Source organism: Nycticebus coucang, chromosome 13 (assembly GCF_027406575.1).
Source record: "Nycticebus coucang isolate mNycCou1 chromosome 13, mNycCou1.pri, whole genome shotgun sequence".
Taxonomy (NCBI): Eukaryota; Metazoa; Chordata; class Mammalia; order Primates; family Lorisidae; genus Nycticebus; species Nycticebus coucang.
The window spans coordinates 77216400-77243894 of record NC_069792.1 but is presented as its reverse complement, the minus strand read 5'-3'; the positions used below and the strand labels follow the sequence as shown (position 1 = coordinate 77243894).

General features: G+C 35.2%; 1 protein-coding gene across 6 annotated transcripts in view; it reads left to right on the top strand.

Moving 5' to 3' along the window:
- TRPS1 (transcriptional repressor GATA binding 1) overlaps positions 1-27495 on the top strand; it is a 260682-nt gene that overhangs the window by 73233 nt on the left and 159954 nt on the right. For all 6 annotated transcript variants that reach the window (XM_053559087.1, XM_053559085.1, XM_053559082.1 and 3 more), the window contains one exon: positions 8220-8823. In XM_053559087.1, the coding sequence (XP_053415062.1) occupies positions 8220-8823 (604 nt within the window). The remainder of the gene's footprint in view (positions 1-8219; positions 8824-27495) is intronic.

Genomic DNA, 27495 nt, shown 5'->3' with positions numbered 1-27495 from the left:
TTTAAATTTAACTGGGCATCCTGTGTTTTATCTGGCAACATTTCGCTAACTAATCCTCCAAAGTGACATCTTTTTTCCTCAGGTAGCATGAGGAAAAGGTTTGCTATCCAGTTAGCAGGAGAATATAGACTCTAAATTTAATACAAATCATTCATTTGTAATGTCTTTTAAGATAGTTTGGCTTAAAGTAGCCAGAAGTTCTAGGAGCTTTTAAATCCTGAAAAGATTTTTAGAGTACTACTGAAAATATACTAACTTCAAAATATCTGTGCAACTCTGCTGCTGTGTGACTCTACGAATTAAATCCAGCATCATGGATAACTTCAGAACTGTAATTGTTGGCCGGCACCTGTTGCTCTGTCGCTAAGGCACTGGCCCCATATACCGAGGGTGGAGAGTTCAAACCCAGCCTCCGCCAAACTGCAACAAAAAAATAGCCGGGCGTTGTGGCAGGTGCCTATAATAGTCCCAGCTACTGGGGAGGCTGAGGCAAGAGAATCACCTAAGCCCAGGAGTTGGAGGTTGCTGTGAGCTGTGATGTTACAGCACTCTACCAAGGGCAATAAAGTGAGACTGTCTCTAAACAAAAAGAACTGTAGTTGTTCACGTCTTCGGTTATTAAGGAGATGTAGTTTTTCTGGCTGTTCTGTGGTGAAGGGAATACAGAGACGTGTGACTTTTAGTCTTGCTCTGAGGGCACTTACATACACGCAACTTGAAGGTTAAGATACATACAATTTTTGAAAGGTTGTGTAAGATGATCTTGAGGAAGGTCAAGTTTTCAAGCAATTCAGAGGAAGACACTATGTTTATTCGTGGATTGATCATTTAGGAAGTCTTCGTGAATGAGGGGGTGTGGTAAAGTAGATCTTGAGAAATGGAGGAGGAAACGTTCCCTGAATGTCTTGAGGCTTTCATATTAATGTTGATAAAACGAATTGAGTATGTTAAAGGAAAATCTAAATTAATGCAGATTGGCAATGGCTAAAGTTTATCCTAAAGAAATGCTTCCTTGTATAAGGGCTTGAACTAATCTATGCTTATTCTTTGCAAATACAGCATTATATTGAAGATCTTGGTTACACATGCCAGAGAATATGTTCAAATCCTTTTTAGGAAATGATTCCTGAACAGATAAACATTGCAATAACTACCAAAGAGCGCGCAGACAATAGAAAATACGTTGTATTTTTCTCTCAACGTTATCTTGTGTGAGTTGATGCTGCTGTCTTTCTGCTGCTTCATCTGTGAAGTGGGCATGGTGCTATGTACTTCATGTGATTGTTGTGGGTGAGAGTTAAACAATAAAAATGACCCAGAGTGCAAGAACATTGAAGGACAGTCCCTCAACATTGAAATAGAAAAAAATAAATTGGTTTGAAATGATGCTTGACAAGTTCATGTTTTTTAGTTTTACATATTTATTTATTTCAAAGTATTAAGGGTACACAAGTCTTGGTCATATGGCTTGAGTCAAGGCTATAGGTGCGCCCGTCACCAGAGAGTGTTTATTATACCCATCAGGTGAGTTTCTGCACCTCCCGTCCTGCCCCTGCTTGATTTCCAATGACTTTAACTTCCCTCTGTGCACTTGTGTGACCGTCACTTAGTTGAAATTTAATAGCAAGTACACAGGATGTTTATTTTTTGATCCTTGAGATAGTTCACTAAAGGATAATTGTCTCCAATTCCTTCCAAATTGCTATAAAACATCAATTCATCCTTTTTATGGCTGAGTAGTACTCCATGGTATACATATCCAGCATTTTGCTAATTCACTATGAATTGATGGATAGTTGGCTTGATTCTACACCTTTGCAATTGTGAATTATGCTGTAAGAAACCATTAAGTGTGGTGTCTTTTTGATAAAATGACTTCTTTTCATTTGGATAGATACCCAGTAGTGGGCTTAGTGGATTGAATAGTAGATCTATTTTTAGTTATTTGAGAAATCTCCTTAATTTTTCCTTAGGTGATGTACTAAGGCAGTCTCACCAAGACTGTATAAATGTTCCTTTCTCTCTGCACCCATGCCAGCATCTTTTGTTTTTGGACTTTTTAATAAAAGCCATTCTAACAGAAGGAAGGTAATATCTCATTGGGGGTTTAATTTGCATTTCTCCTATGATTAATGATGTTGAGCATGCTTTCCTATGTTTGTTGGCTGTTGCTCTGTCTTCTTTTGAAAATCTTTTGTTCGTGTGTTTTACCCACTTTTAAAAGTTTTTTTTTTTTCTTCTTCCTTGTTTTTTTGAGTTCTTTGTAGATTCTGGATATTAACCCTTTATTGGATATGTAGCCTGTAAATATTTTTTTCCCATTCTGTAGGTTGTTTATTTTCTTTGTTGATTCTTTCCTTAACTACCAGAAGCTTTTTATTTTAATCAAGTTCAATTTATTCATTTTCTTGATGCTATCATTGGTATTGAGTTCTTAGTCATAAATTCTTTCCCTAGATTTCTATCTGTAAGAGTTTTTCCTATATTTTCTTCTAAAATTTTTATGGCTTTATGCTTACATTTAGGTCTTTTACTCATCTTGACATAATTTTTGTAGTGGTGAGAGATACTGGTCTGGTTTCATTCTTTCGCATGTGGTTGTCCATTATTTCTTTCTCTTGCCTGATTTTGCTCTGGCTAGGATTTCTTTCTTTTCTTTTCTTTTTGTACCAAAACTCACTTATTCATTAATTCCTCTTTTGGTGGACAACTTGATTTTGTACGCAGTGCTACAGCAAAAATTCTTACGCAATGTTAATACTAATGAGGCATAGATCATAAGATTTTCATGTTTACAATCTTGACAGATTCTTCAAAAATGCCCTTCAAAAGATAGCACAATTTATATTATGTTAATGAATGAGTATGAGGGATAGAAGTGGTGGCAGTGGGCACCCTTGTCTTGCCCCATTTCTTAGGGAGAGTGTTTTCAACTTTTCCACTTACAGTGTGATGTAAGTTTGTCATATCAGTATATGGCTTTTATAATGTTGAGATAATATTCATTCTATGCTTAGTTTGTTGAGGGTTTATAGTTTTCATTCATAATGCTACTAATGCTGACTTTCTGAAGTGGGTGAGAGTATATATGATTTAAGAGGGAAAAGGATGTTGCTGTTTTAAAAAATTCACTTCAGAATGTTCTACAAATGCTGAGTATACATACAGGTATTTTGTGTTCTTTCCAAGCTAACTCATACCCATCTTGAAGTTATTTGGACTATGCCTCCATGATTCTTGCTACTCATGGTCAGGGAGACCAATGACATTGGCATCTTCTGGAAACTCATAAGAAATGGAGAATATTAGATCCCATCTCAGCCTTCCAGAGTCAGAATTTGAATTTTAACAAGATTCCCAAGTGATTTTTTGTATTAGTTTGAGAAGCTCTAGATGTTAGCATAGGTTATTGAAAAGTTTATATTGCTCCAGACTTTTGACAGTAATGTTGTCTGTTTAATTTTTTTTATCATTTATTTAGGATTGATAATGTAAGAAGAAAGGAGTTCTTTAGATCTCAAGAGTACTTTAAAAAAGGAAATTGCCTTTTCTGCTTCACCTGGTGATGTTCAATGGCCTGAAAGATTGAGCAGTTGAGCAGTTTACTACTTAAATATCAAGCTTTACTTTCTTTTCACTAATAGTAGTCAGACTCAAAACCATAAGATTTTGAATAACAAAGATAGGACATTACATGTGTTTTATTAAGGTTTTAGAAGGTGGGGGAATGTCTCCTGAGTTTATTCACCAAGTTGCTTAGAGTCAGGATGTATCTAATTTATGGATACTGGTCCCTGTGTTGTCACCTGAGGACTTCATTAAAAATTTAGATTCTCAGGTTATTCCCAGGGCATTCTGATTGATGAGGATTAGGATGACTTGGAATCTGTACTGGTAAGAAACTTCTCAAGTTGCAGAACTTCACAGCCTGTTTTGTAAACCATTCTTAATTTTTTTAATTAAATCATAGCTGTGTACATTAATGCAATCATGGGAAATCATTCTTGTATTCGGTCTCCTTTCTTTTAAAGGACCTTTTACATTTTCCATGTTTTCATTTTGCATATAGTCAATCATTTCATTTATTTGTTTATAAATATAAAATTGAGGCAATAGAGAATAGAAAAATAAAGCATTGATCTGGAATTTAGAAGCCCTATATTCTTGATTTGATGTAGACTAAAGGGGCAAGGCACCATTTCTCTATTTTACTATCTATAAAATGGGTCTTATACATAAGTGGAATATGAGATCATATTGATAATATGAGTGCTTTGACCGTTCAAAAGAAAAGATGTATGAATTGAGTTTGTTTTGCAACCTTATTTATCATTTGTACTTATATAATGTATTTTTTCAACATAAAACCTGGTTCTCTGGAAACTTATTTCTGCAATTTCTGTCTCCTTTGTGCTTAATACATATCCCTGCTGTTCTTTACATTTAGAAAAGGTTTGTAGTACCCGCATCACAGACAGTTTTGCCTAGGTCAGTTGGATCAAGAGCTTCTTGAGAGGTGGAGCAGATCAGAGCAGCTCTTGCTGAAACCTGTCCACAATTCAGGGCGTTGTCTGTTAGGACAGGAACTTCAAACTAGAAAACCTAGAAGACTCCAACAACTTGTCTCAGGGTGTGAGGTTTTGTGATGAACTCATTTTCTGGGTAGGTGCCCAGGACCTTGTATGTTTGGGAGGAAGTACAAGCCAGTTAATGCATGAGGTTGGATGTGTTCGTCTTTATTTGGTAAGTGGAGAGGGATGGCTCAGGGACATTTCTGGATTGCAGAATAAGTAGGTATTAAAGGTACATAGTATTAATTACTTAGACCTATTGCTAATGAACGCATTAACAAAACATCCTCTACTTCCTAAGACTTTTTAACAAAGCACAGGTAATGTTCTCACTATCTTTTTTTTCCAGAATCTTAAGATTCCTCGTCTGACTATTAATGAAAACAGAGTAAAATTTCATAATTAAGCCGTAAAATGCTAAACTGCTCAATCTTTCAGGTCATTGAACCTTCCTAGGCAAAGCAGAAAGGCATAGGATAAATTTTGTCTGAAAATGCCCTAAAGCAAAAGACGTTCTAGGAAATGGCTTGGTTTTAAAAATGGTGTTTATCCTCATTGAGGTACCTGGGAGAGCAGAAAAAAATGATATTAAAATACCAGTTTGTAAGTTTAAAGTCTTGGAGAAAGTGTATAGAACACAGATTCACATGGAACAGAGGAGCTTTGTTTAGTTTTAATATTTATACTGGCTCACCTTTATTTATTTACTATGAGTGATAATTACATAACATTCACAGGAGCCCCATCCACACACATTTTTCTTTTCACTTTGCAGATGAGGAAACTGTGACAGGTTCAGAAGTTTATTTGAAGTTACATATAGTAAAATACAGAGCCAAGGTTGGAATTCCAGCATTTTGGTTCAAGGAGACCTCTATGTGTGCTTACATATTTCTCCAGTAAGAACTGAGAGTCTTTTGTTTTAAAATCATCTTGCTGTGCAGTGCTCTAGAATTTGTTATTTCTTCTCTTGTATACTGATACTTTCTCCTTCTTGTTGCGCTAGTATTTTCAGTCTTAATTTCTAGAAATGGAGTCACTACCGTCCTTTAGAATTTTCGCACTAGGGCTATTGGTTTTGGTAGAAATGTCAGTGGCAATTAATAGCCTTGATTCATAGGCAGGGATCCCATTCGAGATTTCAAGCAGAGATTTAACCATGGCAAGGAAACACAAACTCACTGCCGAGGTGGGTAGTGGGTTCATTAAAAATTTCTTGGGGTGAAGGTCAATTGGTTGTTGTATTTTGTAAATTTTCATGACTCAGTCGGTTATGTAAATATCTTCAGTGAGATAACTTGGGATTTACAAGCTTGTCTCCCATTAGATTTTTCTAGAGTATGGTTTCGGTAAGATTCTTTGAATATGATTCTCAGAGACTCTACGACCTATATTTCAGGTTTTGCCTGTTGCCCTTTGTGAAATTAATCCTGTCATTGGGGTTTTTTTTGGCTTTGATATCAGTGGCAAGATTTTTACTCTTACTCATAGACATCCTTGCCCTAAAGCTTAGCCTACTTCTGCTTGAGAAATTTAATTTTGCTATTGTACATCTATGGTCAGTTCATCCTCAAATTACGTCATTGTATTTATCTTACTACTTAAACAATGAAAAAATAGGAGAAAAATTGAAAGCAATCTTCTGTAAAAAGGGAAGTTAAATATCTATATTTTTTCAACAAAATGTAAGCCCTTTATTGTGTGCTCCATTAAATATGCTCCACAAACACTTGTTGTAGTTTTGTTAGATGTTTTCTAACTTCGACATTTGTTTTCATAAAATAGGAACATTCTTTTGAAATTTCAACTATCTGACATGTCTCATAGGGAATGAAATTATTAATATAGTAACTGTCATTGTCCCCAAGTCAATTGATTAATGGGTGCAATACACACTTAGAAGAAATAAGGCTTACTGTAGGGTGACTGTAGTTAACATTGATCTAGTGTACATTGTGAAATAGCTAGAAGACAGTAATTTGAATGTTCCTAGCATAATGGAAAGATAAATATATAAGGTTATGGAGATCTCAGTTATCCTGATTTGATCTTTACATATTATATCATGGTACCAGGTTATCATGTGTACATCTATTGCGTTTCAAAAAAATAATAAATAACAATAAAAGCTAAAAATTTTTAAGCTCTAGATGACCCTTTCCGTATGTAGATTCTACCTTTTATTTCTTCCTCGAAGCCACCATAGTCTCTTGTCTCCTGTCACTCTCTTGTACATGTGAGAATGTTCTTCCTTTCCCTTCCTTCTCATTAGATAGCTCCTTTTCATCCATTTACTTTATATTTCTCCCTCGGAAAGTCCTTCCCCACTACCCTAAGCAGTATTCCTACCTGCTTTACCGTCCTTTCCATTCATTCTCAGCATATATCACTCTCTGTACTGACTTACTTATAGTCTTTTTGTGAAGCTTATCATTCCCAACTAGATTCTAAGCACCAGATGGGCAAGGACTATGGATCTTTTATTTGCTGAAGTGTAGCTAGTGCTTGGCAAAGAAATATTTTAATGATTGTCCAAAATAACATCTATTTGTCCATGTCTTACAGTAAATTTAAGTAATAGCTCACAAAACTTTTTTTATTACTGTAAGTTGTTAACTCCTGACACATTATATTATGCAAGTATTTTAGATGGCATTTAAAGAGCCATACACGGCTGTTATAGTTGAGGAAATATATCTTATTCCAGATCATTTGTGTATCTTTCATGTACTTTCTACCATACTTCTGTTCTTTGTTAATCAAACATTGGTCGTAATACAGCAGTTGTTCCTTTCTCTTTGATGGCAGTTGAATTTACGAACTTTCACAATAGGATTGCCTTATTTTATGCCATTTAAAAGAGAACACAGACATAGTTGATATATCCATAAATCATCTATCATGCCAAAAGTCTCAATTGGTTAAATGTATATATATCCTTATGGATGGATTACATTTGTTTAGAAAAATCTTGGGGTTTTAGTGCAGCTTATTTTCCAGGTTATATACATCAATCATATTGAATTGACTGAATGGATTTAAATGCAATAATAGAAAAATTAAATTTTATTTCTTGTATTTTAAAAATTTAATAATTAGTAACATTTTATTTCTTTATGTAATTTAATATATGGAAAAGCTGTATTAAGCACTTCAGTGCTAGAAATGTAAGTGTATGGGGGGGGCAGGAGGGAAAATACTTGAGTTTAGTTTAAGTAACAGAAAGTAAAAAGGGCATTGAAGAATTCAGGTGTAATAACATACGGAGAGCAACTTAAAAATGCGGTAATCCATGATTATCCATCAAGGTAAAATGCACAGGGGAGGGTATTAGGTAACCATGCAGACCCAGCCAGTGTCAATGCTGATCCGAGCATGTGTGTGTGCTTTTGTTGTGTGGATAGCTGTTACTGCTACCTAACAAAAGCGAACTTCACGTGCTTTCTATGGAATTGGAAACGCCAGCTAGTTACATTCCAGTTTCTGGGTGTTGAGAATATTGTATTTCCTTCTACCTGCTGCATTGAATGAGATAAAATTCAGGTGCTTAGAAGCTATTAATAATAAAAAAAAAATAATAAGAAAGCGAGCAAGCCCTTCAGAATGCTGTCATGCTGTGTTTGCAGTGACTATTTTCTTCTTCCCCAGGAGAGCACACAGCTGCTACAAATGCCGTCAGTGCAGTTTCACAGCTGCTGACACTCAGTCACTACTGGAGCACTTCAACACTGTCCACTGCCAGGAACAGGACATCACTACAGCCAACGGCGAAGAGGACGGCCATGCCGTGTCCACCATCAAAGAGGAGCCCAAACTGGACCTCAAGGTCTACAGTCTGCTAAATCCAGACTCTAAAATGGTAGAGCCCGTTTCGGAGAGTGTGGTGAAGAGGGAGAAGCTGGAAGAGAAGGACGGCCTCAAAGAGAAAGTCTGGACTGAGAGTTCCAGCGACGAGCTTCGCGGCGTGACTTGGAGAGGGGCGGACATCCTGCGGGGCAGCCCGTCGTACACTCCAGCAGGCCTGGGGCTGCTGACCCCTGTGTCTGGCTCCCAGGAGCAGACAAAGACCCTTCGGGATAGCCCCAACGTGGAAGCGGCCCACCTGGCGCGGCCCATTTTTGGCTTGGCTGTCGAGACCAAGGGATTCCTGCAGGGGGCGCCCGCCGGCGGGGAGAAGTCCGGGGCCCTCGGCCAGCAGTTTCCTGCAGCGGGAGAGACCAAGGCCAAGGACGAATCCCAGTCCCTGTTACGGGTAGGAAGGTTTGATTTTTACACAATTCATGCATTTTTCATGTAAAGAGGGGGGAAGCACACATGCTGTCGATTCAATGTTATGTGTTACGAAGTGAACCTCAATCGTCTGTAGCTTTCTGGGGATTTATACTCCCAAGGCCAAGGGTACAGAAAGCAGCTCCTGCGAGCTGGGCGCCGCCCGCGCTCACCTGTCGCTTACTTGATATGGTGTAACGCTGTCACTTGTCTTTGCTCTTAGCTCAGATCCAGTGTTGGTTAATCATTTCTGGTGATTATGCAAAAGAACAAGGCCGCATTTAGAGAAGGGAGGTTTAGAATCCCAAAAGGATGCACATCTGTCACATTAAAATAACTAAGTGACTTTAAAATTTTAAGGTAACATGGCACAGTATATTTGGTTGATAAAAATTAAGCAGAGATTACTGTATTACTGTAGTGTCCTTCGTGAGAGGTTAATACAATAATGTACTATTTTTTAAAACAACACAGCATAATAGTGTACAAATGGCGTTTAGCTTGTCAAGAAGAGGGGGGAAGTGAAAAAGGTCTAATTCTGAATAGTGCGGAGCATCCAAAGAACAGTACCACGCGTTGTATTTTATCAGGTGCTCCTAGGGAGCAAGCGCCCTGTGGAAAACACCACCAAACCTCTAAGGTTAGATACCCAATTGCTCTCTTGATGCCGTGCAGAATCAGTGCTGTTAAGAAATGTTTTAGGTTTTGAAACTTCATGAGACCCTCAATAAGTGATACTTGCTTTTTGCCTAAGGCACCACTTTTCGACTTTTACCTTCTTCACTCTTAAAATTTCGAGCTTTATCGATGATGGCTAGATAACTTTTACAAAAAGATCCAGTTAGGAAATAGTGCTCAGTCAGTCCCATCCTTTGACCTGCAGGTCAGAGACCAGTGAGGTCTCCCTGGATGATGTGAACTGGGGAGAAAACTGTCCCTGTCTGCTTGGCTGCTGTGCCCGTGTTTCCGTGAATTTCTGAAGCCTGTCTGTGCTTCTTAGGGATTCTCCAGCGTAGTCACAAAATGCCAGGTAGAGGGGCACAGTTGATTATAAAAACTGTTCCTTTTCCCTTCTGTAGTCATGCCCTGCAGCAAGAGAAAGGCTTGAATACAGGAGAGGGGATGCCCCTGTATATTGAGAAACAAAGCAGCTTTCCCGCAGGGAAGGGCAAGTTTATTATGAGTGACTTTGGAAAGAAGAGAAATACTTCCTGCAGTTTTCAAGATGGCGTTCTCAGCTTCCTTCAGATAAATATATATGGAACTGGATTTTTATAACTGTGAATGCTCATCATTTTCGGAGCCTGTCAGTACTCTCCTGGTCTCAGTGACTCATGGCTTCTGGTTAAAAAGCAGGAATGAAACGTCTTGTGCATTTTTGAGTGTGAGGTACTTGTGCGCCTTGTATCTGTATCACTAGAGCCCCCCTTCCTCCTTTTTTCCATTAAATTTTTTTTTATCCATCACATCTTCATCTGATGTCAAATTGTGTGATTGTTCTGGACTGTTTATGGAATATTGCTTTTTCTGCCACCATCTGTATACTCAAAGAATTTGGAATGGCAAGTGATTTACTAAGCAGTGATATCAAAAACCTGAGCACCATACTTACATTTCTTGTGCAGGCTGGTGATGATAATACTTTGTGAAAAAAAAACAAAAACAAACAAACAAAAAACCAAGTTGTTCTCAATTCCTCTAGTTCCTTAATCCCCTGACTTTGAGTCTGGCTTGCATCATTTGAGTTGTCTTTTCAGTTCCTCTACACTAGCTGCTGAAGTAGGAAATCTCCAGTGAGAGATTCCTTAGTCATGTTCTCCATTGAATAGCCTAATTCCTAACCCTGTGATCTGTTGTCTTTAAATGCTATCCATAACTACATTTCAGAGAACTGACAAAATTAAATTAAATAACCAAATAATTAATATATGTACATATGTGAGTATAAACACACATGCATATTTTAGAAAGAGCCCTGAGTCATTCTTCTGTGACTTTAATAAAATTTGAATGTTTAAAATTCACATTTTGTGTTTTAATAATGCTTTTGAAACCACCAATTTTATTGGATCTTGAATAGGAAGGGTAGCTAATGTGGTTTGTGCCATATTTAGTTTATTAACTGAATATAAAATTCTTGCTGTGTACATATCTTAGCTGATGAGCTTTTTAAAGAAATCTAAACTAATTCAGAAGCAGATCCCATTCTGATTGTGAATTTGACAAAAATTCTATGTGGTGGTAGAAATTGGTATTCCTTAGTTAGTATAGCAGGTACACATGTCTCTATTTATTACTCTGCCGTAAGTAAGAAAAGACTCCGGGAGAATTTCGCCATCCTGTTTATGAAAGGCCAAATCAATGTACTCTAATATTGTGGTTTTAAGGTCCAGTTATCAGTGAAGGAGTGCTGAAAAAATTTATAAATATACCATAGAAATATACAAAGAGAATTCACCTGTTTTGAATAAAAGTACAGTAGTCTGTATAAATGTACACCTGCAGAACGGAGTACTCCTGTTTGAGTTTAAACAGTAGAATGGAACTTGCAATTAACTACCTTGCTGTTTGGTATATTTTTTAGAAATAGTAAGCAATTTAAGAAATGGAAGATATCCAGTTTTAAAAGTGATATTTTTTATTAAAGAGTACATTCAACCTAGCAATAAGAGAGCAAGTATATTAATAAATATATTTACAGGTAGTTTCTAAAACTAGGAGTAAAAATTTTATAATCAGTTTTACATTTTGTAGAGTGACATCAAGAATCAAGTATGGAAAATTTGTCCAACAGAAAATGTTGATTTAAAATAGTTTAGCACCATGCTGGTAAGTAATGGAAACATTTGCAAGGAATAGCAAAATATAGTTAGGACTTATCACAAAGAACAAATTAATAATTACAATGTTGCTTTCAGATTAGTAGTCCTATTGATACATGGTTTCTTGCAGGTTTTGATAGAAAGTTTGTTGTACTCCTCAAAGTGAGGAAGGAAATACAAGAATCATGAGACCAGGCAGTGCCTGTGACTCAAAGGAGTAAGGTGCTAGCCCCAGAGGTGGTGGGTTCAAACCCAGCCCCAGCCAAAAACTGCAAAAAAAAAAAAAAAAGAATCATGAGACTAGCTGAGGCTTCAAAATATTCTCTTCACAGCATTAGTAGTTTTCTCTCTCTCTCTCTCTCTCTCTTTTTTTTTCCTGGCCCATGTCAGCATTTGTCTTATTTAAAGTTTTATATTCAGCATCAAATTGATGTACATTTCATTTAGTGAATCTCTATGTTTTCCCTTGTTATTAGTATGAAATTGACCTTGTTTAAAAAAATTTTAAGCTGTGTATGTCACCTGTGTTAACCATTGTGATTTAAGTATGACAAAGGGCGTGTTAATATAAGCTTTAGATTACATACTACTTTGGGAAAATTAGATTTTAGTTGCATATGAATTGCATAATATTTCTATAAAATTGTAGGTTTTTTATTAGTTGGATTATTAAAGCCTTTGGAATCTCTTGCTATAAATCATCCAAGTATATTTGAAAATTTATTTTATACTCTTAAAACTTCTTGAATATTTATAAAATGAGAGTAAGTTATGAAAAATGGTCATCAAAATTGGATATTTTGAAAACCCAGAGTTGTTGTTTAGATTTAAAGTTTCACTCTGTGAGGATATGAACATATTTAGCATTGCTTGTGTTAAAAGTATAAGTTAGTTTTATAAATCCAGTTATGTTTCTTTCTCATTTTAAAATATATTTGTGTGGTCAGGACTCATACCATCCTGTGCTATTTTCTGACTGGTTTCTTCAATAATATAGTTTTACACAATAGTATCTATTTATGTATTTATTATTTAGATTCATCTCTTACGCAGTTGCAACTATACTAGTCTTATTAGTTCCTTGATAAAATTCTGGATTTCATTTTTATAATGAAATATTTAGATTGGATGTTATAATGTAGGAAGTGTTGACTTTTACCTGCTAACCACCTTTATAGGGACCGAAAATCTTAAGTTTTACACAGATTTTTGCAAATATCATACGTATTTTTCGTATGTTAATAAAATGCAGAAGTGTAATTAAGTTTAGCAGGTAAGTCTTTAGGGAGAACGTATGGCAAATCAACATTCAGGTAAGCTCCTCCGTGTTATCTGTCAAACAGAATGTCGTAGATAATAACAGATAGGCTCAAATTCTTCCCAGGGTTCACATGTTCTAGCCATTAGAGCACTTATTTCATACATTTGGGGGAAAGGTAATTCTCTTTGAGATTGGTTTTGGTTTCCAGTGTAAATTTATTTAGGAAGATTTGCTAGTTTTTACATTTACATTCTGCAGTGCTTGGTTTCAGCGGAGATGTTCAGCCATGGGCCTGTGGGAGTTGAGTTCCAAGTTGAACCACTGATTGTCAAAGAAAGGGCCTCCCAGGATCTCCGTTCATCTAACGCTTAGAGAGGATCCTACTGCCTGCCATCCTCACAGGAGTGTTGTGCGCTTAGTTAATTAACGTTTGTCAGGCCATTTGAGAGCCTCAGATGCAGAGTGCTAGATAAGTGGAAGTAGTCTGATTATTTGTTCATTTGGTAAATGTGATACCAGGCCCATACAATGCAAATGCTATTTCCCCCTTTCTTCAGTGGTGTTAAATTTATAGTTTAAAGATTGTTGATACCAGACAGTCTATTGAGATGCAAAAATGTTCTTTTGGGGACAGTCCATTGGCAGCCAAACAGACCTTCAAACAAGTGAGAATGTTGAATGCCTTTACAGCCACTGACAGAAGACTGCAGGGGCTTTTTTTTTTTTTAACTAAAGATGATCTGAAGTGAAAAGTGATGTCCCTTGTTTTGCTTCATAGTTAATATAAAAATAGAATTTCAGTTATCATACAGGTAGTATGGACTTAATATCAATGTTTGTGTAGAGAACTGTTTTCTTCTACCCTATGTAAACTTTTTTACATGAGCAAATACCAAAGAGATCAGACTGTATCAGAAAAGGGGGAAGCATATACCTCTCTAATCACTAACTCTGCAGCAGTGATTCTGAGCCCTACTGGGAGAGTTTCTCTTTAGATAGCAGTTGATATTTTATGTGCCCAAGAAAAAAATGGTAAAAACAAACAAACAAAAAAAAAAAACTGACTCTACCCAGATACAAACAGTATTTGAAGATCTGCACCTCTGTCCTATATAGATGTAATTCTGTTGTATCCGTTGGGAAAATACATGCTTTAATCATAAATATATTTAAAAAGTACAATCCAGACATTGAATTCATTATGTGTAATAGTGAATATTATCATTTAATTGGTTTTACTACATAAAATTTACATGTTTTATCTTTGGTTATGCATCTTTTACATGAATAATGCTATTTTTGACCGTAGAAAACAACTGAAACCCATTTGATATGAATGTGTGTTTGGTTTTATTAGTTTGGTTAATGAGATTTTCTAGTTTTCTAATTTCTGTTTTATAAGTCAGGTCCATTGACTCAAGTATTTTTTAAAGTACTTGAAAAGAAAAACTTGTATAACGGAGACTGAGGTCTGGCATAGTTCTGTTGGCCCAGGTTTCTGAGGCAGAGGAAGCAGATATATCTTAGTGAACGGAGCTGTAGGTCTGTAGTCACTGTGAAATGGTATCCTTTAGCACAGTATCTGTTAATTATTTCCTGTATAACTATCTTTTGCTCAGCTTCTTTTTTGTCACAGACTTCATTTGTCAGGGGATAACAGGGCCCCCAAAGGACCCCATTGTTGAGTGCTCTTAGAGGTTGGAAGTAAAGAAAGACTATGCAGAGGTGGCCCATTTCAGGAACACTGGTGCACAATGATTGAAAAGAGTGTTGACCATGTATTACATAGTCTGATGTGAATTGAGTATTTTTCTGGCAGAGCGAGGTGGATTTGATATGTGTTGATTACCTAAAATGCCCCTGAAATTTTTTATGTCGGATTTTTGTGGATTTTGTCATTTATTTCCAGCAAAGAAGTAACTACTGTCTCCACTGTCATGATCTTTTATTCTGCCTTCCCTTAAACTCTGTTCAAAAATTGTTCATTAAAGTGTTTACAGGCAAGGCCAGTGATTACTAGGCTGATCTACCAATTAACTCCAGAAAGCTTGGCAAGCTGGGTGCTACTGTGTCTATTTGTGTTATTAGTTCAGGAGATCCAAATCATTTAAGTTTGAAGAACCTCTTTCTTTTATTGTAGAGAAGGGACGTCATTTACAGACTTTTATAATTAGCTGTAATTTATAAATACAATGGACTCTAGAATATGACTTTTTTTGAACAAAAATCCACAAAACTTTATTTTATAGCATATTTTGTTTATGTTGTTGTCAGTGGTTAGGAAGAAGGCAAAGGAAACTTAGTTTTGTTTTTCTAAGGATCGGACACATGACAAATTGGTTGTTTGGCACCATTAATCTCGTTGGAATGATCGATACCTCTTAAATATAATTTTGCATGTTAACTTGCTTCTTTAAAAAGGCAGTTTTTTAAGTTTAAAGATTTAATTTCGGCAGGGGATAAGTTATTTTATACTTTGGAAATTTACCTACAGTAACATCATGATTTACCAGAAAATGCTAAAGATACACAGTATAGATAATTTTTAAGAGGCAAAATAAACTTTATAATTTTGTTAATGCTTTAAAAAAAGGATAGATAGTGAATATGAATCAAACATTTATGAGAATTTAGATACATATTGGAAGATTTTTATAAGAAAATAGATTTTTGGTAAAAGTGATATTTTATGTAGAGAAAGTGATAAGGTCCATGATAATATCATTGTCGAATTATGTTTCTCTGTAGTGTTATTTTCAGTTTAAAATTTTGTTTCTAAGACTCAGACGAGCTCATGAAGAGAAATTCTTGGTAGACAAAAGGCCCAGGAAATAATCGGTTCTCAGGGAATTAACTTTCTGAGCTTAACTGATTCGCGTGTACATATATTTATCTAATTTGAATTCTTCATGAGGAAGACAAAACCTGGCAAAACTCCTTTAGAACAAAGGCACAGGAAAACATTAACAAAAAAGTATTTATTTAAAACAGATGGCTATTTATGGTTGACTGCCAAAGTAATTTAGCATTTCAAGTCCTAGAATTAAAAGTTTACCACCTTTCCATTAATTTTTTACTGGATGAACTCTTTTCATCTTCACCAAAACTCTTTGAGGGTGAAACTATTATTATCTTTTTTTATTTAAATGAGGAAGCTGAGGCTGAGAGATTAAGTAATTTGCCCATGGTTCCACTGCTTGTGATAGCAGAGATGTAATTCTAGCTCTGGTGATCCGGCTCCAAGATGCCTACCTGTCACCAGTGCACAGCCTCAATCCGTGCACACTTATTTGTTAATGAAGATTGGATTACTTTCCACAATTTCAGAATTAATTTATTTCCTTTCGATACACACATTTTTGTGTGTATGTACAAGACTGAAAAATAGTTTTTTGAAATTGTGCAAGTGATGCATGCTTATTGCAGAAAAAGTAGTTAATATAATACACTGTAATGAAAATAACGTTCCTCATAGACGTAGATTCCAAACCACAAATATTTTTCTCTTCGTATCTTGGTGTTTAGGTTACCCTTGATGATACACATTCAAATATACACTGTATTCAACTGTAGAATCATGTACTTCACTGTTTTATATATTTTTTAATTGAACAATACATTGTGGATATCGTTTTCCATCAACAAATATAGCCAACATTATTCATTTTAGTGAATAGCTATATCATAATATACTTAAGATATGCCCCATTGGTGAATATTTTAGGCTATTTATAGTTTTAAATTATAAACAAAACTTTGCTGAACCTCTCATACATATTATTTCCTTGCTTTATCATACACTCCTGATACTTCCTTATAGTATAATTCCAGTTATTTAAGAGAGAAAATTCATGGCTAATAACACGTAGTTTTTAATGTCAGTTCACTGTCACCTAAATGGATACATTTTAGGGTATAAAATAAATTGGCTTGTAAAGACACATTGGGGATGATATCCTGAAAATATTTAAGGATCAACTTTGCTAAACTGTAAACTGACATATTTCATCTTGAATGCAAAGAATTAAGAGAAAAGCAAATGATAATATTTAAGAACCTTTCCTTATCACATATATAATGCATGCCCAGTAGCAAGGTATATGATATTGCATGTACAGCAGAGTTCAGTTTTTTAGAGAAATTTATTTTCAAGAAGAACTCATCTTCTTAAGCAGAATGGAGTCCAGTGTTTTAAATGACAGTGTTCTCTGTCATGCTTGCCTTTTGGGGGACAGGGATTTGACTTCCTTGTTTTTCTTTTGCCTCCATGGGTGGTGCTTTAGCTGCTCTTGACACTTCTCAACCTGTTTTAAAGTTTTTCCCTGTCTTGGATGCATGTTGTGTGTATGGGTAATGGAGTGGGTTTTGAAAGACTATAAGAGAGAAAAACTTGCTATTTTTTCCTTGAAAAGATGACTGATAGGCATTTTATGGACTACAAATCAACTAATTATCGAGTTAATATGCCCCTTATAACTTCATGCTGTGGACCACAAAATTGTTTGAATCAGGACTTATATCAAATTCACTTTGATTTAAATATTTTTGAAGATTCCAAAATATATCCTAAGTTTTCTTTACCGGTATACCCAGCCTTTGAGGTTGCAGTTGGATTTCTGGGTGGGTGTGCTCCACCTTCAACTCTGACTAGGGTTTAGGTCTGAGTGGATTTTATTTTCTAGTAAAATTAGATTTCATGTTTTGTTTTTACTCTGACCATGTGATATATCAGAATGTCCACTAGACTGGAGGGAAGGAGGCTTTGTGTTCTAGACCGACTGATGGATTAACTGGCCGTGTGACCCTGGGTGAGTCACTCGGCCCTTGTGCAGGATTTCTTCTTTGGAAGATTATAGAGTTTGAATTACGTACTTATTCAAATCTCTTTAAAATTGAAAATCTAGGTTCAAGTAAATATTCTGTAAGACCTTAAACATTTAGATCTGTGAATTGATACCTGAGATAAATTTAAGACAAAAGTCTTATATTTTAGACTTACAGATACGGTGTGCAAAAATATACATTTGAAGTACAAATTCGTAAATATGATTTTTTATCTAGAGATTGAGAACCCGTAAATTATAAAGAGCTGTCACACATACAGAGTGAAATCTTCCAAAATTATATTCTTTGAACTTAACTTATAGAGGAGCTTGTTCTTTGAAATTAACTTATTTACAAAGAGTCCTGTTATTCAGTGGCTGCTTATGAATGGAAATGAAGGAAAGTATGCTCAATGAGAAGTAAAATAATTCTGGTGAGAAGGTAATAAGCTTGAAGTCTGTATTTTCTCAGCTTCTTGGCATTGAGCAGTGATGCCTGTTTTGTTCACAGTCAGATGTTCAAATCAGAATTTTGGATGCAGAAACTAATTTTAGTAGGTGGGGTGCAAATTTCTTATGAGTCCATGAATAGACTCTAATCCCAGCTGTTTCATTACAATTATAAAAATAAAATTGGCTGTGAATCATTCGAACTCTATTTAATGGATGTGAATAATTCGTTTCATCCCACTAAATTCTTCAAACTATAAACCTATCTTAGCTCTTTATGTTCCTTCAGAGTTAATATCTCATTATTCACATATAAATTATTTGAAGTGTGGGTGGTCGTCATGAAAGTGACCATATTTCTACTTAGCTCCTGTGGGTTTCAGAGGACGGGGTGGCCTCTGGGGCACAGCGAGGGATGGAGGAGAGAAAGAAATCCGGAAGAATCTAGGAAAAGAGAAAAGGATGTTAAATTCCTATTTTTGGACATTTTCTTTCCCACTAAAAATATAGGTTCATTATAGGTATTTTGAAAAACACGAGTAAGCAAAAAACATGAGTACTCAACATATTTAATGTAGCCTTTTCTGGACCCATCCACATGCACACTCACACATATAGCATGCACATACAAACATATATTCATACACTTATTATTAAATAACCTTAGATTTCGCCTTATATTAAATCATCTTTTGTTACAGCCTATGAATTGACTTCATGATATTTCATTATATGTTGTACCTGTTAACCTAGAAAAACTATTGATTCCTTGTTGACTGACATTCAAGTTGTTTCTATTTTTTACTACCATAAACAGTGCTACCTTGAATATCTTTGTAGCTAAATAATTACATCTTACTTGCAATTTTAAATTGTTAGAATTGGTGTCCTTCTACTCAGATTCCTCGATGGCAGTGTTTTTCAACCTTTTTTTATCTTACAGCTCGCTGAAAACTGGAGCTAAACTTCCATGGCACACTTAAATTATGTCGATCAAAAGAAAATGAGTAAAAAAAAAAGAATATATTTACTGTACTTTGCACTTCTTTGGAAAATAATTTAATTAATGATCTTTAAAAACTTTTGTAGCACACTGGTTGAAAATCACTGTTCTGTGGGTTGACACAGTGGTGGATATTATTGGCAAATATAAGTCACTTTACCAGGGCACGTATATACACAACTGGGAGATAGGAAAACATATGGCTTGACTCTCTGTAGTTTGAACCAACAAAGAAGCAGACGTGTATCTCTTTCCCTTTTATAATTGATAGTTAGATTCTTTAGTCACCTTGACATTCAAAAAGTATTTCAATAGTGTAGGGTACTGAAATGAGTCTTAATGAGGTTATGCACACGTAGAGATTGCACTGTCTCCAAAAAGTTTTATAAAGTTCGCATGTAAAGTTTCTTTGTGTGTCTCAGTGATCACATGAAGTCAATCCAACAGCTACCCAGTGAAATGTTTGACACACAAACTCGATTTTGGAATATTTACATTTATTTTAATTTGCTCATGGCTATTTACACAGTTTATTGTATCACAAGAATGAAAATCATATGTTAAAGAGAAGTGTAGAAAACCATTCTACTCCCCATTCCTTTTCAGTTGCTTTCCAAACATTATACTGATATATGCAAACTTTTTTCATAAGACTCATCATTATATTTTATGGGTCATGAAATTCCAACAAAATGCACGTATGTTTGTGGAATTTGAATGCACATTTGCATGTGTCTGAATTTAAATATATTAATACTTATGTGGGTTTAGGATTTATTTTCAAAGAACCAGTGGGCACTAGAACAAACTTGAAAGAAATAGAAATCTAAAAAGCAAAGGATAACTTTGTGGAATTGTTTACTGATAGACTGGTCTCTGATTTTTCTCGTTATTTAATAAATACTAATTTATCACCTACTAAGTTTCAAGAACCATGGAAGACCTTGTAAAATGTATGGAAATAAGTAGATTAAGATTTTTGTCCTAAAGTAATAATACAGCCAGGTACAGGGGATAAGACATGTACTGACAGCCATAATACAAGTTAGACTTCCTTAAAAGGGCTGAAGGCAGGGAGAGTGACTATGGGTGCTGAAAGAGGAGCAGGTTACATTCAGTTAGGAGAATAAAGTTAGTTGTCTCAAAGGGTTTTCCGAGCTGGTTTCTGAGTAAATGAATAAGCTTATTAAAAAAGAGGGAGACTTTACATCTTTTGTATTAACCTGGATGGAGGCAGAACACATTCTTCTTAGTAAAGCATCATAAGAATGGAGAAGCAAGAATCCAATGTACTCAATTATAATATGAAGGTAGTAGATGAGCTAATACAAGAGGTGGGGTAGGGAAATGAGGGATCAGGGAGAGGGGACGAGGGGGGTACAGGGGATCACGGTGTATGGCACACCACTTGGGGGTGGGACACAATTATAAGAAGGACTTTACCTACCAATCACAATCAGTGTAACCCAATTCTTTGTATCCCTAATGAATCCCAAACAATTAAAAAAATAATAATAATGAAAGGCGTTTAGCCTACGTACATGCCAGCATTGGGGGTGACCTGTGTAAGAGGAAACAATGTGAGATTAGCATAGGGCATTTTCAGGATATAGATCATAGAATAAAGTTGGATGTAAAGGTTTGTGTAGTATAGTTTGGGGACCTAAAACTTGACATATATATATGTTATGATAATTTCTTTAAATGCTTATTTGAAAAACAGCTTATCACAGAAGAAAATAGAGAACCATCCTAGGTTTGAGGGCCAAGGATAACCATGGCTTACTTGAAAAACAACTTGTCTCAGACAAAAACAGGGAACCATCCTAGATTTTAAGGCCAAGGACACCCATTTTAAAAAGTTAATGTAGCATTTTCCATAAGATGGCTTGGAAGGGAGGTTGGTGGACAGGGTTGGGATGAGGAAGATTAACAGTAATTAGGCTACTCCTTACTCTGAGAGTAATGACAGGGAGTCTACACTGGGATAATGAAAATGGGAAGGGTTTCTGTAGATGTACTAGATGTAGAGTCTTCGACTGTTAGCAAAGTTTATACGTGCAGGTGACCAAAAGGGGGCTTTGAGTTTGGATGACTAGAAAAGGAGCAAAATAATACTGATTTTTTGCTGAAAACTAACTATGGGCCAGGCTCGCCTCTTCATGTGTGGTAATTTATTTAATCCTCACAATAATCCCTTGTCATAGACGCTATCCCTAATAGCATTTTACAGAGAGGAAATGGAGCCTGGAGATGTTAAGTCACTTGCCCAAAGTCACCCAGCTATTGAATGTCTAGGTCAGACTGGGTCATGTCCGGGTAGTCTGGCTTCAAAGTCTAGCTCTTCACTATATTTATTTTCAATTAATGATAGCATCAGCAGAATTCTACAGTCACCTGGTTGTGAGAGTAAAATAGTGAGTCGGGTTCTATACCTACCAAATTTTTAGGGTGTTTAGGTGAAAATATCTAATGGATGCTGGAAGTGGCATCTCTTATAAATAGATGAATTAGAATGACTTCTGAATGAACTGATATTCATTTAATAATTAAATTAAAGCCTAGTTTGTTCAAAATATTCTAGGAGCAGGATCAACATGGTCAAGCTATTGCAAAGCAGTTTCTTCAAGTCTTTTGCAAAGCAGTAGTGGAGATGATGTTCAATAAAATGATATGATGCAAGAAAAAAAGAGAATCAGGTACCATGGGGTGAAACAAATAAAATATTGCAGTATTTTAGAAAAGGAAATGAACTCTTGTTAATTCAGCCATCAAGGAAGATACTCTGGAAGAGATTGCTTATCAGTTGGTTTTTGAAAAGTAGTATTTGGAAAGCTTTGAAAAGTAGTAATTAAAGTGTTCAAGTCCTAAGAGGTTCTAAGTAGAAGGTGAGCTTCGTTACTCCATCTGAACACTGGACAGGAAGCCCCCCTCTGCAGACAAGTTACTACATCGACATTTGTGAGACCAAACTTTAGGATCATCTGTGTATGTCAAAATGTATTGTTAATTGATGGGATTCAGAAATAGCTCTTTGCATGCTTCCAGTGTCTTCTAACAGGATAAACCAAAAGGAAAGAGTAAGTTTTAGAACAGAAGGTAGATATTTAGATCAATATGTGAAATAAAAATTTGATAAGTTCTTTCATTAGTGCAAATAATCTTCAGAAAGTTTTTTTCTTTAACATATGTATGTGTATTATATATATAAAATTATAATTTTTTTTTAGTTTTATTGCAATAAGTGCAAGTTATATATATATATGTATATCAATAGCTCTTATTCAAATACAAATTAAAAATAAACTCCATTACTTAGGGTCATTGTGTAGATATAATAAAAGAAAAATATACATGAAAAATTATGAATAGCCACATAAACATGTATGTTATATGTACTATCCTATCTGATTCATTGTATATAAGAATTAATCTAGTTTAATGATTGAAATTTTGATTTTGTCACTAATCATGTCTCTTAGATTTAATCTAGTGGCTTATTTTCATGTCTTACTTTGTTATTGAGAAGAAAGAGAACTGATTGCCTGTGGTATGTCACCTGCTGTTTAATGGCCCAGACGGTTACATATCTTAATATTGTATAACATTAAGTCATTTTAAAAGCATTCTACTTTCCCTTTTGTTTAAAATTCCTACAATCCCTGGGATATTGGGAGGGGGTTAATGGAAGTCTTGATTAAAATCTTTCAAGTTTTCAAGCTTTCAGTTCTTATAAACAATTTAGATCTGAGAGATAGGCCTATTCATGACTTTACTTGTCTACTTACCCATTTAATGTTAAGAAAAAATTATATATATATTTTTAGTTTTGTTGCAGTAAGTACAAATTAAATGCCTTTTAAAAAATCAAACACTCTACCGTATGATGAGCACAGGATTTATGGTAGTTCTTTTGAAAATTCATTGAAGATATATAACCATTTAAAAATAAATAGAGCACAGGATTTATGGTAGTTCTTTTGAAAATTCATTGAAGATATATAACCATTTTAAAAATAAAGAACCTGCCTTGAGTGTACTAATTTCCCACTGTTTAACATAAACTTTTCAGATTTTCTATGTAGACTGCTTTTAAGTGGTTTTCCATATTTGTAGGACTAGTAACTCTAATTATAAGGTAATCAATCTGCACTTGCTTTATGAATAGCTAACCAAACTATAGGTGGATGAAAGTCTTGGAAGTAGGCAATAGCCACAATGCAGTTGGGGTTTACACTTGGACTCACAAGCTTAGACCGAATATGATCAACCCAAGCTTGTCAAACCTTCCTAGGTCTGGAGACACTGACTGCATAATATTCAGGTTCAGCCAGAAGTCCTGATTGTTCTATTTTTAGTGAACAAAAATGATATGTTTCAAATATGGTGGTTTTGGTTTGCATGAGATTGAGTTGGTATGCCTTTAATTTCTGGTCCTTATGATATTAATGTATGAATATCATTGCAGTTTGGGGTTTTGTGAGATATTCCTTGGATTTGAAGTTGACATTCATTGAAGTAAGTGTGTATGTGTGAGAGAGAGAGTTAGTTTAAGGTTTTTCTTCTAAAAGCATGGGGCATTTGGTCAAGTTTAGGACATAGTCCAATGAAAGTATGAGAGAAACATTAGATATAGAAATACTAGATCTTATATAATGTATCTATTTGTTGATTTTTTTTCTTTAATAGATTATAATCTCTGGAGAGGGAAGAGCTATGTAATTTTCATCTTTTTGTTTCTCATTGGCCCAGTCATATTGCTTACCTCTTAGGAGATCGAAATCACAAGATATTTTTAATTGAAGATATTTTTTTTTTTAATTGGGAAAACCACATTTTAATTTCTGTAAAGACTGTCATATTCATGTCAACATCTCTGGTCTTGGGATTTTGTGAGATGGGTTAATCTTACTGGAGTTAGATGATATCTCAAAGTAGTTTTGATTTGCATTTCTCTGATGATTAAAGATGATGAGCATATTTTCATATGTCTGTAGGCCGTGCACCTGTCTTCTTCAGAGAAGTTTCTCTTCAATTCCCTTGCCCAGCCTGCGATGGGATCACTTGTTCTTTTCTTGCTTATACGTTTGAGTTCTCTGTGGATTCTGGTTATTAAACCTTTGTCGGAGACATAACCTGCAAATATCTTCTCCCATTCTGAGGGCTGATTGCTTGATTTACTTACTGTGTTCTTGGCTGTGCAGAAGCTTTTTAGTTTGATCAGGTCCCAGTAGTGTATTTTTGAAGCAGCTTCAATTGCCCAGGGGTTCCTCCTCATAAAATACTGGCCCAGACCGACTTCTTCAAGGATTTTCCGTGCACTCTCTTCTAGTATTTTTATAGTTTCATGTCTTAAGTTTATATCTTTAATCCAGTGAGAGTCTAGCTTAGTTAATGGTGAAAGGCGCGGGTCCAGTTTCAGTCTTCTACAGTTACCAGCCAGTTCACCCAGCACCATTTGTTAAATAGGGAATCTTTTCCCCACTGAATGTTTTTGATTAGCCCATATCACAAAATCCCAAGACCAGAGATGTTGGAATGGATGTGGAGAAAAGGGAACACTTCTACACTGCTTTTGGGAATGCAAATTAATACATTCCTTTTGGAAAGATGTTTGGAGAACACTTAGAGATCTAAAAATAGATCTGGCATTTAATCCTATAATTCCTCTACTAGGCATTACCCAGAAGACCAAAAATCACATCATAACAAACATATTTGTACCAGAATGTTTATTGCAGCCCAATTCACAATTGCTAAGTCATGGAAAAAGCCCAAGTGCCCATCGATCCACGAATGGATTAATAAATTGTGGTACATGTACACCATGGAATATTATGCAGCCTTAAAGAAAGATGGAGACCTTACCTCTTTCATGTTTACATGGATGGAGCTGGAACATATTCTTCTTAGTAAAGTATCTCAAGAATGGAAGAAAAAGTATCCAATGTACTCAGCCTATGAAACTAATTTATGGCTTTCACATAAAAGCTATAACCCAGTTATAACCTAAGCATATTGGGAAGGGGAAGAGGGAGAGGAGGGAGGGGGTAGGTAGGCAGAGGGAGGGTGATTGGTGGGATTACACCTGCAGTACATCTTACAAGGGTATATGTGAAACTTAGTAAATGTAGAATGTAAATGTCTTAACACAATAACTAAGAAAATGCCAGGAAGGCTATGTTAACCAGTATGATGAAAATGTGTCAAACGGTCTATAAAACCAGTGTATGGTGCCCCATGATCACATTAATGTACACAGCTATGATTTAATAAAAAATAAAAATAAAAGACTGTCATATTGCTTGTATAATTTTTCTACTATTAATTAAGTATATAAAATGATTAATATTTGAAATAGGAAGAAATAATTAGTAAATTATTACTTACATGCAATTTTCCCATTAACTTTTAGAACATATTATTACTTAGTGAGTTTCTCCAGAAAAGAAAATCCAATCAATTATAGTAATGTTGTGTTTATATAAGAATAAGAAATTATTTGAGCTTTTCGGGAACATATTAAAATTTGATATTTTTTCTGAGTAATCTGGTAAAGCAGAAATTTCTTAAAGTTCACTGAATTTTTTGATACAGGAATCAAGAGAAGCAATCTGCCATTGCTTTTCTAGGTTGTAAAAAATTCCAATAAAACTTAAAAGGTTTATCTTTTTTTTTTTAATCATGAATCCAAAATTCATTTTCTTTACATAAATTCTTTTTTTTAAACGACAATTTACCCTATATTCAATTTTGTTTGAACGTAATCTTTTGCATACCTAAGATTATTAGTTTATAGAGCACCATACTGACCACTGTTGAATCTAAAATATGAAAAAAGATTCATCATATTAATGTACTGCTCCCTTCTAAGAGGAGAAATACTTTGGACTGTTAGGTACTGGGCTCAAGACAAAAGGAAATGGGTGATGGAACCATTTCTCCACATCATTTTGTGACCAAATTAGAGAGTCAACGACTTATAACCCAGGAAGTGTGATATAAAGAGAATAATAGTAGATATTCTGGAGCTTCAGCATTGGCTTACTATAGATGAACCTCGAAAAGGGAGTTTGAAAGCTTTTGTGAATTCAGGAATGCTTATGATGTTTGTACTACAAACCCAACCTCACCATCTAAATCTTCTTGTCTAGAGGAGATGAATAAAAATATAGGTCGTATCTTTGGAAATGGAAATATGCAAGGGCAGGTAGTTCTTTTCTGCAAGTGGAGCTCTTGTTTATTTCTCGCCCCACAGGAGAATAGGGCAGGGAAAGGAGATTGAAAGGCTGTAGCTGTGTGGAATTAAAACTGGTGAATTATTCTGTTCTTTTTAGCCCTGATCTTGAACCCTGCCTATACTATAGTATCCCTCTGGTACCAAATTCATTGCCTGCCAGGATTGGAATCCATGCAGAGAGAAAAGATTCATGAAAAAATAATCAAAGTTAGGAGAGTCTTTTGTTTAATCTTGTCTTACACTGTAAGTTATTTTTGTCTGAGTAGTTTACAGGGACATACCTCCTTCAATCTTCTAACTGTGATGTAGCAAAAGTCATTTGCAGGAAATGAAACTTCACTGAAAGGCTAATCTGATTAGCTTTAAAACATTTGTTCATCTTTTTGTTCAGAATCTGAATGATGCCTACGGAAGACATATGGATTTAAATAGAACTTGGCTTACCATCTGCTGATAAGGGAAAGTGAGATGTTAAATCAGAGAGGCAGAGAAGTCTATTTTGGTAGAAGCTATTTTTGATCTGAAATACTGTAGGCAATCTTACATAGTATTTTAACTGGAATTACATTGATGCGTGTTAGTAAAAGAAGTATATTTGCTGATATGGTTGAAGTTATATAATCATAAACTTTTTTTTTATCAGTTGCGAGATGTGGGGCTGTGTGGGATTTTGATTCTGTCAGTTATACCTTTTTTCTTCCTAAAATAGTCCTTTGTGGAAGAACTTTTCTAATGCATTTTTTAGAATAATGATACATTTTATATCTCGCTCTAGAAATTAGAGCACAAAGCATCAACTTTCCAGATAAAGTAACTAGAAATAAAAGACAGTTTATTTGGTGCTCATTTGTGGATTACTTTTACGATAAAGTAGCTTTTAAAAATCGACTGTAACTTTTCGGAAAATACATAGAAAGAAGGAAAAAAGAGACCCATTTTTATGATGGTAAATCGTGATATATAATGCAAAAAAATCTAAATTCTATCATGTGGATGTTTCAACCCAAAATTCTGAGAGTTTAGAGTCATCAGGTATTAAGAATGATATGATGAAAT